Source organism: Oncorhynchus gorbuscha, unplaced genomic scaffold (genome assembly GCF_021184085.1).
Source record: "Oncorhynchus gorbuscha isolate QuinsamMale2020 ecotype Even-year unplaced genomic scaffold, OgorEven_v1.0 Un_scaffold_1279, whole genome shotgun sequence".
NCBI lineage: Eukaryota > Metazoa > Chordata > Actinopteri > Salmoniformes > Salmonidae > Oncorhynchus > Oncorhynchus gorbuscha.
In genome coordinates, this window is record NW_025746100.1 from 116,229 (window position 1) to 129,833 (window position 13,605).

At 42.2% G+C, this 13,605-nt stretch overlaps 1 protein-coding gene across 3 annotated transcripts; it reads left to right on the forward strand.

The window, feature by feature from the left end:
- Positions 1-527: 527 nt before the first annotated feature.
- LOC124022038 (tetraspanin-8-like) lies at positions 528-8,505 on the forward strand. Of its 3 annotated transcripts, XM_046337089.1 has the most exons (10): positions 538-666; positions 821-877; positions 3,117-3,239; positions 3,944-4,009; positions 4,134-4,229; positions 4,426-4,530; positions 4,641-4,661; positions 4,782-4,862; positions 5,415-5,486; positions 8,054-8,505. In XM_046337089.1, exons 1-10 carry the CDS (start codon positions 610-612, stop codon positions 8,321-8,323), a joined length of 948 nt encoding a protein of 315 aa, XP_046193045.1. In that variant the 5' UTR covers positions 538-609; the 3' UTR covers positions 8,324-8,505. The 3 variants fall into 3 exon arrangements, with proteins under 3 accessions (XP_046193047.1, XP_046193045.1, XP_046193046.1); XM_046337091.1 differs by lacking the exon at positions 3,117-3,239 and having other exon boundaries at positions 528-666; XM_046337090.1 differs by lacking the exon at positions 5,415-5,486 and having other exon boundaries at positions 544-666.
- Positions 8,506-13,605: the final 5,100 nt, after the last annotated feature.

Genomic DNA, 13,605 nt, shown 5'->3' on the forward strand with positions numbered 1-13,605 from the left:
GGGGAGATCTGATCCTAGGTCAGATTACATGGACGGTGGGGGAGATCTGATCCTAGGTCAGATTACATGGACGGTGGGGGAGATCTGATCCTAGGTCAGATTACATGGACGGTGGGGGAGATCTGATCCTAGGTCAGATTACATGGACGGTGGGGGGAGATCTGATCCTCGGTCAGATTACATGGACGGTGGGGGAGATCTGAGGCTTTATGAATATGGGCCCTGCTCCCTTTTTACATGGTGTTGATTCCTCAGTTCTCCCCATATAACCTGTATAGAATCCATCTGTATTTTGTATGTCTTCGTGGGGTCATTAACTATAACACAACCTGAATCAGGAACAGTCCTGGGTTGTATTCGTTAGGCACCAAACTGAAGACAGATAACAAACTGGGAGGGACTAACTGAACCTGTCCAATAAGAAACACTTTTTAAAATTTTATTTTTTATGATGTGCACCAATGAACACCAACCTGATGTCAAAGAGGAACTCTGTAAAATCACTGTCAAGACACTTGTCGGTTACAGGAAATGAATGAAAACCCAGAGTTCTTCTTTCAATGCACATTCTCTCAGAGAACGAGTCAGAGGTGAGACCAGAGCTGCAACATGTGTTGTTCCTGCTCTATTAGAGGCTGGCTGCTTTTCTTCACAATCCTACAAGTGGTAACGCAACACTTAAATATCATGTTATTGTGTTGGATTTATTTTTTATCAATCAATAACGGAAACTATTTTTAATAAATCTAAAAATGGTGTCCAATATTATGAATATATTAATTTTATTATCGTTTTTCTCCCTAAATGTATTTTTCTTCAGATTGGTGGCATGAGTTTCATTGTCACCCCTTGGAAGTATTACAGGAGCAGTGAAAATGTAAGTAATATTTTCTAACCTGTTATTTCCCTCTTGTAGTAAATGCATTGGAACAAACTACAAGTGTTAACTACAAGATGAACGTCTGTCTGATGGGTGTGTGTTAATGTTGAAGGACCTAGATGAACGTCTGTCTCCAGTCTGATGGGTGTGTGTTAATGGTGAAGGACCTAGATGAACGTCTGTCTCCTGTCTGATGGGTGTGTGTTAATGTTGAAGGACCTAGATGAACGTCTGTCTGATGGGTGTGTGTTAATGGTGAAGGACCTAGATGAACGTCTGTCTGATGGGTGTGTGTTAATGGTGAAGGACCTAGATGAACGTCTGTCTGATGGGTGTGTGTTAATGGTGAAGGACCTAGATGAACGTCTGTCTCCAGTCTGATGGGTGTGTGTTAATGGTGAAACCCCTAGATGAACGTCTGTCTGATGGGTGTGTGTTAATGGTGAAGGACCTAGATGAACGTCTGTCTGATGGGTGTGTGTTAATGTTGAAGGACCTAGATGAACGTCTGTCTGATGGGTGTGTGTTAATGTTGAAGGACCTAGATGAACGTCTGTCTGATGGGTGTGTGTTAATGGTGAAGGACCTAGATGAACGTCTGTCTGATGGGTGTGTGTTAATGTTGAAGGACCTAGATGAACGTCTGTCTCCAGTCTGATGGGTGTGTGTTAATGGTGAAGGACCTAGATGAACGTCTGTCTGATGGGTGTGTGTTAATGGTGAAGGACCTAGATGAACGTCTGTCTGATGGGTGTGTGTTAATGGTGAAGGACCTAGATGAACGTCTGTCTCCAGTCTGATGGGTGTGTGTTAATGGTGAAGGACCTAGATGAACGTCTGTCTGATGGGTGTGTGTTAATGGTGAAGGACCTAGATGAACGTCTGTCTGATGGGTGTGTGTTAATGGTGAAGGACCTAGATGAACGTCTGTCTCCTGTCTGATGGGTGTGTGTTAATGGTGAAGGACCTAGATGAACGTCTGTCTCCAGTCTGATGGGTGTGTGTTAATGTTGAAGGACCTAGATGAATGTCTGTCTGATGGGTGTGTGTTAATGGTGAAGGACCTAGATGAACGTCTGTCTCCAGTCTGATGGGTGTGTGTTAATGTTGAAGGACCTAGATGAACGTCTGTCTGATGGGTGTGTGTTAATGGTGAAGGACCTAGATGAACGTCTGTCTCCAGTCTGATGGGTGTGTGTTAATGTTGAAGGACCTAGATGAACGTCTGTCTGATGGGTGTGTGTTAATGTTGAAGGACCTAGATGAACGTCTGTCTCCAGTCTGATGGGTGTGTGTTAATGTTGAAGGACCTAGATGAACGTCTGTCTCCAGTCTGATGGGTGTGTGTTAATGTTGAAGGACCTAGATGAACGTCTGTCTCCAGTCTGATGGGTGTGTGTTAATGTTGAAGGACCTAGATGAACGTCTGTCTCCAGTCTGATGGGTGTGTGTTAATGTTGAAGGACCTAGATGAACGTCTGTCTCCAGTCTGATGGGTGTGTGTTAATGTTGAAGGACCTAGATGAATGTCTGTCTCCTGTCTGATGGGTGTGTGTTAATGGTGAAGGACCTAGATGAACGTCTGTCTCCTGTCAGATGGGTGTGTGTTAATGTTGAAGGACCTAGATGAACGTCTGTCTCCTGTCAGATGGGTGTGTGTTAATGTTGAAGGACCTAGATGAACGTCTGTCTCCAGTCTGATGGGTGTGTGTTAATGTTGAAGGACCTAGATGAACGTCTGTCTCCAGTCTGATGGGTGTGTGTTAATGTTGAAGGACCTAGATGAATGTCTGTCTCCTGTCTGATGGGTGTGTGTTAATGGTGAAGGACCTAGATGAACGTCTGTCTCCTGTCAGATGGGTGTGTGTTAATGTTGAAGGACCTAGATGAACGTCTGTCTCCAGTCTGATGGGTGTGTGTTAATGTTGAAGGACCTAGATGAACGTCTGTCTCCAGTCTGATGGGTGTGTGTTAATGTTGAAGGACCTAGATGAACGTCTGTCTCCTGTCTGATGGGTGTGTGTTAATGTTGAAGGACCTAGATGAACGTCTGTCTGATGGGTGTGTGTTAATGTTGAAGGACCTAGATGAACGTCTGTCTCCTGTCAGATGGGTGTGTGTTAATGTTGAAGGACCTAGATGAACGTCTGTCTCCAGTCTGATGGGTGTGTGTTAATGTTGAAGGACCTAGATGAACGTCTGTCTCCAGTCTGATGGATGTGTGTTAATGTTGAAGGACCTAGATGAACGTCTGTCTCCTGTCAGATGGACTATCTTCACAGCAGGTGTGGTCTCCTTTCTCCTTGGCATCACGGGTCTGCATGGAGCTCGTAAGAAGAACAAGAACTTCCTGATCACGGTACGTTTAGATCTTAAAGGGGCAATGCTTCCTGATCACGGTACGTTCAGTTCTTAAAGGGGCAATGCTTCCTGATCACGGTACGTTCAGTTCTTAAAGGGGCAATACTTCCTGATCACGGTACGTTCAGTTCTTAAAGGGGCAATGCTTTCTGATCACGGTACGTTCAGTTCTTAAAGCGGCAATACTTCCTGATCACGGTACATTCAGTTCTTAAAGGGGCAATGCTTCCTGATCACGGTACGTTCAGTTCTTAAAGGGGCAATGCTTCCTGATCACGGTACGTTCAGTTCTTAAAGGGGCAATACTTCCTGATCACGGTACGTTCATTTCTTAAAGGGGCAATCTGGGATTCAAACATTGCCATCATCCTGCTGCTATTTTGTTAACCACTGAGGGATGGGGCTTGAAAAATGTAACCACTCTCAAACCTGGAAGATGGTTGAACTGAGCTCCTGAGGCTTTATAAGTTATATTCTTCAATAATAAATAGCTACATAGTGTTAATTTAATAGTCCAAAAACCGATGGCTCAATCCCAGATATCCCCTGTATTAAAGCCAAAATCTCATTGGTATAATCAACAAATGAAATACTTATTATTTGACCCGTTTAACTAAGACCAAGTCAAGTACATCATGGGGTACAGTGTACTGCCCATAATATATAATGTTTATTATTTCCTTTACTCATGGGGTGATGCAGTATTCAGTTGGATCTTGCCTGCGATGCTTTGGACTGGGTTTTCTGACCTACTACCTTCCACCACAGGTAGGACAGAATTACAGGTTCAAGTCTATAAAAATGTAATTAAACAAATATTTAAAAACAACATTGGTATTTATTGAATTCTGTGTCCAATCCCCCCCCCCCCCCCCCCACAAAAAATCTCCAGCTTCCAAATATGATGAAAGCCTGGTATGAAGGGTACGTCCCGTTGCACACAAATGGAAGAGATGTGGTACCAGGACTGATGCAACTGCAAACCATTGTAAGTTATTATCTAACAGGATGTGGGTTTTTTATAATCAGTTAAACTGGTCTAAACTAGATCTTAAGAAACCATCCACACCCATGTCATTAAATGTAATCACTTTTCAAATCATTCTGTTAAATATTGAATTAAATGTGAATTTCCTTGCCGTTCGTCTTGTTTCTTGTTTCACTCTTCTTAAAACTCTGAACAGGGTGAATGCTGTGGATTGGTCAATGGGTATAAAGATTGGGGTTCTCACGTCCCCTCCTCGTGTACATGCTATCCTCTCCGACTAGAGTCCTGTGTTTTTACTGAGGTCAGACTGGGTCTTACATGTACAGAAATTACACTGGGACTGTCTGTACATTCACTGTATACTTGTATGGACTGAACACTGAAATTTGTGTATTTTCTCCCTGCATACAGCATGGCTTTGTTTACAAACAAGTGAGTGTTGGTTTTCCTATACATACAGTAGTCTAGTTATTCTAATTTAATAGCTAAACATAACATAAAGCTGTTGGTGTTATTATTCATTGTGTAATTCCTTTGTTGGTATTATTTCAGCCTTGTATGGATCTAATTGTGAAGATTTACATGGACATGAATATTGTGAGGAACACCTGTATTTTCTACGTGGTCATTACGGTGAGTGCTGCATTTGTATCGTAGAAGAGCACAACCAGTCTGAGGTCCTGAGAGCTCTGGACAAGGTTTTTATCAAGGATCTCTCTGTACTTCTTTTTTTGTGGGGGGTGGGACTCCCGAGTGGCACAGCAGTCCTATGCACTGCATGAGTGCTAGAGGTGTCACTACAGACCCTGGTTCGATTCCAGGCTGTATCACAACCAGACGTGATTGGTTTCCCCATATGGCGGCACACATTTGACCCAGCGTCGTCCGGGTTAGGGTTTGGCCTTGGTGGTGGTTAGGGTTTGGCCTTGGTGGTGGTTAGGGTTTGGCTGGGGTGGTGGTTAGGGTTTGGCTGGGGTGGTGGTTAGGGTTTGGCTGGGGTGGTGGTTGGGGTTTGGCTGGGGTGGTGGTTAGGGTTTGGCTGGGGTGGTGGTTGGGGTTTGGCTGGGGTGGTGGTTGGGGTTTGGCTGGGGTAGGCCGTCATTGAAAATAAGAATTTGTTCTTAACTGACTTGTCTACTTAAAAATGTTTTTTGCTCCGTTCATCTTTCCCTCAATCCTGACTAGTCTCCCAGTCCCTGCCACCATGTTACAGATCGCATTCACACTTCTCCAGAAGTTGCATTGTATGCACTCCACGTAAGTTCTCACCATAAAACCAGGATGTTGAATCATTCTAATAAGTTAGGTTTAAATCAAATTCTACAAAAAACAAGCAATCTGTTTGTTTTTTCAACAACAATAAATACATGTAAAATAGCCTAGTGATATCACCAAATAAGACATGACGTAATGCTGTTGAACCTTTGTGACCTAGGCCTAGGGTAAGGGTTTTGGCATAAAAAATACATTAAAAATAAATATGAAAATAAACAATTGTTACAAGAAAAATTACTTCTAAATAAGAGGTTCACAGGTATTCACCAAGATGTTCAACTGTCGTTTCATGATGGGCATTGACACATGTAGTCCACATCCTGGAGGGGGTTTTACACACAGGTATTCACCAAGATGTTCAACTGTCGTTTCATGATGGGCATTGACACATGTAGTCCACATCCTGGAGGGGGTTTTACACACAGGTATTCACCAAGATGTTCAACTGTCGTTTCATGATGGGCATTGACACATGTAGTCCACATCCTGGAGGGGGTTTTACACATGTAGTCCACATCCTGGAGGGGGTTTTACACACGTAGTCCACATCATGGAGGGGGTTTTACACACGTCGCCTACATCGTGGAGGGGGTTTTACACACGTCACCTACATCATGGAGGGGGTTTTACACACGTCACCTACATCGTGGAGGGGTTTTACACACATCACCTACATCCTGGAGGGGGTTTTACACACGTCACCTACATCGTGGAGGGGGTTTTACACACGTCACCTACATCGTGGAGGGGTTTTACACACATCACCTACATCGTGGAGGGGGTTTTACACACGTCACCTACATCGTGGAGGGGTTTTACACACGTCACCTACATCGTGGAGGGGTTTTACACACGTCACCTACATCGTGGAGGGGTTTTACACACGTCACCTACATCGTGGAGGGGTTTTACACACATCACCTACATCCTGGAGGGGGTTTTACACACGTCACCTACATCGTGGAGGGGGTTTTACACACATCACCTACATCCTGGAGGGGGTTTTACACACATCCAAAACAGGAGCTGCAGTGCTAAAATAATGTAGGTCTGCCTACAACACATAGATACAAAGGTAAAATAATGTAGGTCTGCCTACAACACATAGATACAAAGGTAAAATAATGTAGGCCTGCCTACAACACATAGATACAAAGGTAAAATAATGTAGGCCTGCCTACAACACATAGATACAAAGGTAAAATAATGTAGGTCTGCCTACAACACATAGATACAAAGGTAATGTAGGTCTGCCTACAACACATAGATACAAAGGTAAAATAATGTAGGTCTGCCTACAACACACAGATACAAAGGTAAAATAATGTAGGCCTGCCTACAACACATAGATACAAAGGTAAAATAATGTAGGCCTGCCTACAACACATAGATACAAAGGTAAAATAATGTAGGTCTGCCTACAACACATAGATACAAAGGTAAAATAATGTAGGCCTGCCTACAACACATAGATACAAAGGTCAAATAATGTAGGCCTGCCTACAACACATAGATACAAAGGTAAAATAATGTAGGTCTGCCTACAACACATAGATACAAAGGTAAAATAATGTAGGCCTGCCTACAACACATAGATACAAAGGTAAAATAATGTAGGTCTGCCTACAACACATAGATACAAAGGTAAAATAATGTAGGTCTGCCTACAACACATAGATACAAAGGTAAAATAATGTAGGTCTGTGTACAACACACAGATACAAAGGTAAAATAATGTAGGCCTGCCTACAACACATAGATACAAAGGTAATATAATGTAGGTCTGCCTACAACACATAGATACAAAGGTAAAATAATGTAGGTCTGTGTACAACACACAGATACAAAGGTAAAATAATGTAGGCCTGCCTACAACACATAGATACAAAGGTAAAATCATGTAGGCCTGCCTACAACACACAGATACAAAGGTAAAATAATGTAGGCCTGCCTACAACACACAGATACAAAGGTAAAATAATGTAGGCCTGCCTACAACACATAGATACAAAGGTAAAATAATGTAGGCCTGCCTATAACACATAGATATAAAGGTAAAATAATGTAGGTCTGCCTACAACACATAGATACAAAGGTAAAATAATGTAGGCCTGCCTACAACACATAGATATAAAGGTAAAATAATGTAGGCCTGCCTACAACACATAGATATAAAGGTAAAATAATGTAGGCCTGCCTACAACCCATAGATACAAAGGTAAAATAATGTAGACCTGCCTACAACACACAGATACAAAGGGAATGTCACTGTTCTGCTCCTATCAACCTTGATATTTTAATGAAGCTTCGCTGATTAAGATGCCTTTCCAAGCGGTCTCACGACAAACACTTTATTGACGGCCATGACTAGCCTTCTTAAGTACATTGGGCAGGGGGGGAAAAAGAGAACAGCCTTCATTGAGAGGAAGGGGAGATATATGCTTTTGATTTTTAATAACATATGTATTATACAACACATCTGTTTACAATAGACAAGCCACATCTTCTAGGTTGAAAATAAAACCCATTTCATTGTCTCTTACTTGCAGGCCATTGTAATGCTTCTGGCGTTGGTAATGACCCGTAGAATCCAAAAGGCCTCCTCGGCTGAGGTGACCATGGATCTTAGCTATAGAAACGTAACCAACATGGAAATGGCAACTACTCCTCAAGCTCCTCCCATGCTGCCTGCCACACAAGCTCCTCCCATGCTGCCTGCCACACAAGCTCCTCCCATGCTGCCTGCCACACAAGCTCCTCTTCATGCCAGCTCTTATTACCAGCCACCTCCTCCGTACCAGTACGATGGGAAACACTAGAGGGACGTGACTGACCTGCGAACCCATGTTGAATTTCCTCATTGATTACAACTGGACCAGGGTTAGGTTTAAGGCTAGGGTTAAAGTTAGGGTTAGGTTTAAGGCTAGGGTTAAAGTTAGGGTTAGGTTTAAGGCTAGGGTTAAAGTTAGGGTTAGGTTTAAGGCTAGGGTTAAGGTTAGTGTTGGGGTTAAGACTAGGGTTAAAGTTAGGGTTAGGTTTAAGGCTAGGGTTAAAGTTAGGGTTAGGTTTAAGGCTAGGGTTAAAGTTAGGGTTAGGTTTAAGGCTAGGGTTAAAGTTAGGGTTGGGTTTAAGGCTAGGGTTAAAGTTAGGGTTCGGTTTAAGGCTAGGGTTAAGGTTAGGGTTAGGGTTAAGGCTAGGGTTAAAGTTAGGGTTAGGTTTAAGGCTAGGGTTAAAGTTAGGGTTAGGTTTAAGGCTAGGGTTAAGGTTAGGGTTAGGGTTAAGACTAGGGTTAAAGTTAGGGTTAGGTTTAAGGCTAGGGTTAAAGTTAGGGTTAGGTTTAAGGCTAGGATTAAAGGCTAGGGTTAAGGTTAGGGTTAGGTTTAAGGCTAGGGTTAAAGTTAGGGTTAGGTTTAAGGCTAGGATTAAAGGCTAGGGTTAAGGTTAGGGTTAGGTTTAAGGCTAGGGTTAAAGTTAGGGTTGAGTTTGGGGTCAATTTGAGTGTTTTCCTTCATTGGACTGCCAATGTGTTGCACCCCAATATGCCGTAGTAACGGCTGAGCACTTCTGTTAATGTGAGACAATTTGTTTGTGGGTTCTGGAAATAACGTGGCCGAGGGAAGGGGCCCATTTCATTGTCAAACAATCACCCACGTGAATCACCAGTTTTCCTGTCTGGTAACTCCTCTAACATCAAATAAACTTATTTTCTAAATACTTTGTCTCATTTTCTAAAGTTCTAAACTCTACTGTTTCATTCAGTGAATCATTTGTTGTCTTTCAGTGATGTGTATAAAGGGTTAATGTTTTCATGTTTCTGGTGGAGGTTGTCAGGGCTGCTTTGTTATTTCCCATCATCCTGTTCAACAGTGTTGTGCCTCACATGCAGGTATACGCAGTACGCGCAGATCAGTGCAGGAAAAAAGACAAAACCACAGTACTTTGTTTCAGAGGACCGGAAAACAATACTTGTGTCGTCAGAATTGTAACCACAAGAGTGTAGATGGGACAAACAAGGGTCTTCCAACTATTCAAAAAGTCCCTTTGGTTTTACTCTGTTTAAATGGAGGACTATACAACCAAACTGCACCCTCACAGAATTGATTACTGTGGTCAAACTAAGATGTAGAACTGCATCCTAAATTGTACCCTATTCCCTACATAGTGCCCTATGGGCCCTGGACAAAAGTAGTACACTACATAGGGGATAAGGTGCCATTTTGGACATAGTTGTAGTCTTTGCGTGACCTAGATAAGTATTGGCATGTTTTCCACTGAAGAAGGAAGTGATTGGCATGTTGTTTTACCCCCAAAATAAATAATACATCAATCAAATGTCAAAAGGAGGGACGACTCATTAAGAAATCAGGGCTGATATTTATAAATCTTCTCAGAGAAGGAAGTACTGATCTCGGATCTGTTTTTTCTTCTTCTTATAAATGAGATAACATGTGTTGGTGTTACATGGACAGGGGGACCTTGATCCTAGATCAGTACTTCTACTCACAAAGGCTTTATGAATATGGGCCTGGTTCCCTTTACATTGTGTTGATTCCTCTGTACAAAAGGTGCCGTGTTGAACCTAAAATGGTCACTTCGTCTCCTATACGAGAACCCTTTGAAAAACTATTTTTGGTTCCAGGTAGAAGAACCCTTTTGGGTTCCATGTAGAACCTATTTTGTTCCAGGTAGAAGAACCCTTTTGGGTTCCATGTAGAACCTATTTTGTACCAGGTAAAAGAACCCTTTTGGGTTCCATGTAGAACCTATTTTGTTCCAGGTAGAAGAACCCTTTTGGGTTCCATGTAGAACCTATTTTGTTCCAGGTAGAAGAACCCTTTTGGGTTCCATGTAGAAACTATTTTGTTCCAGGTAGAAAATCCCTTTTGGGTTCCAGGTAGAACCTATTTTGTTCCAGGTAGAAGAACCCTTTTGAGTTCCATGTAGAACCCTTTCCACAAAAGGGAACCAGAAAAGGGTTCTACCTGGAACCAAAAAGGGTTCTCCTATGGGGACAGCTGAATAACAAATCTGGAAGCCATATTTCTCTGTATTGTAAGTCTGGAATCCACCTGGGCTTCATAGGTCTTCCTCGGTATCATTACTGAACTATTGACACACGTAATGAACTAGGAACATTCCTTGGTCATATTCATTAGGCACTAAATTAGGTTAGGTTTAATTAAGAAGAGGGTTAAGTTTAGGGTTGGGGTCAGTTTGAGTGTTTTCCTTCATTGGACTGCCAATGTGTTGCACCCCAATATACCTTAATAACGGCTGAGCACACAGGTCTTCCTCTGTACCAATTTGTTTGTGGGTTCTGGAAATAACGTGGCCGAGGGAAGGGACCCATTTCATTGTCAAACAATCACCTACGTGAATCACCAGTTTTCCTGTCTGGTAACTCCTCTAACATCAAATAAACTTATTTTCTAAATACTTTGTCTCATTTTCTAAAGTTCTAAACTCTACTGTTTCATTCAGTGAATCATTTGTTGTCTTTCAGTGATGTGTATAAAGGGTTAATGTTTTCATGTTTCTGGTGGAGGTTGTCAGGGCTGCTTTGTTATTTCCCATCATCCTGTTCAACAGTGTTGTGCCTCACATGCAGGTATACGCAGTACGCGCAGATCAGTGCTGGAAAAAAGACAAAACCACAGTACTTTGTTTCAGAGGACCGGAAAACAATGCTTGTGTCGTCAGAATTGTAACCACAAGAGTGCAGGTGGGGCACACTTCCAACTATAGAAAAAGCCCCTTTGTTTTTACTCTGTTTAAATGTATGACTTTATAACCGAACTGCAACCTGGCGGAAGTTATAACTATGGTCATAATAAAATGCAGGTCTTCATCCTAAATTGTACCCTATACCCTACATAGTGCCCAATGGGCCCTGGTCAAAAGTAGTGTACTATATATGGAATAGGGTGTCATTTGGGATGCAGGTGTACTCTTCGTGTGACCTAGCATTTGCATGTTTTCCAATGAAGAAGGAAGTGGTTTGAATGTTGACTGACATCTCGCTCAGGGTGAAGTTTCCCCTAGGTACAGATCTGGGATCAGGTCCCCCTCCCCCAATCCTAACCTTAACCATTGGTGAGGAAAATGCTAAACAGACCCAGGATCGGAGTCTCGGGGTAACTTCACCCTACAGCCTGCAATCTCTATGAGGGACACACTCCAACACTCCGACATCATTTACAAACAAAGCATTTGTGTTTAGGGAGTCCACCAGATCAGAGGCAGCAGTTATGACTAGAGATGTTCTCTGTTTAGTGAGTCCACCAGATCAGAGGCAGCAGTTATGACTAGAGATGTTCTCTGTTTAGTGAGTCCACCAGATCAGAGGCAGTAGAGATAACCAGGGACGTTCTCTGTTTAGTGAGTCCACCAGATCAGAGGCAGTAGAGATAACCAGGGATGTTCTCTGTTTAGTGAGTCCACCAGATCAGAGGCAGTAGAGATAACCAGGGATGTTCTCTGTTTAGTGAGTCCACCAGATCAGAGGCAGTAGAGATGACCAGGGATGTTCTCTGTTTAGTGAGTCCACCAGATCAGAGGCAGTAGAGATAACCAGGGACGTTCTCTGTTTAGTGAGTCCACCAGATCAGAGGCAGTAGAGATAACCAGGGACGTTCTCTTGAATTGAACCATTTCCTGTCCCTCTAAGCATTCAAAATGTAATGAGTACTAGTGGGTGTCAGGGAAAATGTTTGCAGTAAAAAGTACAGCATTTTCTTTAGGAATGTAATGAAGTAAAAGTTGTCCAAAATATAAATAGTAAATGTGAAGTACAAAAAACAACTTAAGTAGTATTTAAAGGTTTTTACTTAAAATATATATATATATATATATTTCACCTTTATTTAACCAGGTAGGCCAGTTGAGAACAAGTTCTCATTTATAACTGCGACCTGGCCAAGATAAAGCAAAGCAGTGCGACACAAACAACAACACAGAGTTACACATGGAGTAAACAACAACATAGAGTTACACATGGAATAAACAACAACATAGAGTTACACATGGAATAAACAACAACATAGAGTTACACATGGAATAAACAACAACATAGAGTTACACATGGAATAAACAACAACATAGAGTTACACATGGAATAAACAACAACATAGAGTTACACATGGAATAAACAACAACATAGAGTTACACATGGAACAAACAACAACATAGAGTTACACATGGAATAAACAACAACATAGAGTTACACATGGAATAAACAACAACATAGAGTTACACATGGAATAAACAACAACATAGAGTTACACATGGAATAAACAACAACATAGAGTTACACATGGAATTTTAACAAGCGTACAGTCAATAACACAATACAAAAAAAGAATAAAGTCTATATACAGTGTGTGCAAATGGCTTGAGGAGGTAAGGCAATACATAGGCCATAGTAGCAAGTAATTATAATTTAGCAAATTAACACTGGAGTGATAGATGTGCAGATGATGATGTGTAAGTAGAAATACTGGTGTGCAAAAGAGCAGAAAAGTAAATAAAAACAAATATGGGAATGAGGTAGGTAGACTGGGTGGGCTATTTACAGATGTGCTATGTAAGCTGCAGTGGTCAGTTAGCTGCTCAGATAGCTGATGTTTAAAGTTAGTGAAGGAAATATAAGTCTCCAGCTTCAGTGATTTTTGCAATTCGTTCCAGTCATTGGCAGCAGAGAACTGGTAGGAAAGGCGGCCAAAGGAGGTGTTGACTTTGGGGATGACCAGTGAGATATACCTGCTGGAGCACATGCTGCGGGTGGGTGTTGTTATTGTGACCAGTGAGCTGAGATAAGGCGGAGCTTTACCTAGCATAGACTTATAGATGACCTGGAGCCAGTGGGTCTGGCGACAAATATGTAGCGAGGGCCAGCCGATTAGAGCATACAGGTCGCAGTGGTAGGTGGTATATGGGGCTTTGGTGGCAAAACGGATGGCACTGTGATAGACTGCATCCAGTTTGCTGAGTAGAGTGTTGGAGGCTATTTTGTAAATTACATCGCTGAAGTCGAGGATCGGTAGGATAGTCAGTTTTACTATGGTATGTTTGGCGGCGTGAGCGAAGGAGGCTTTGTTGCGGA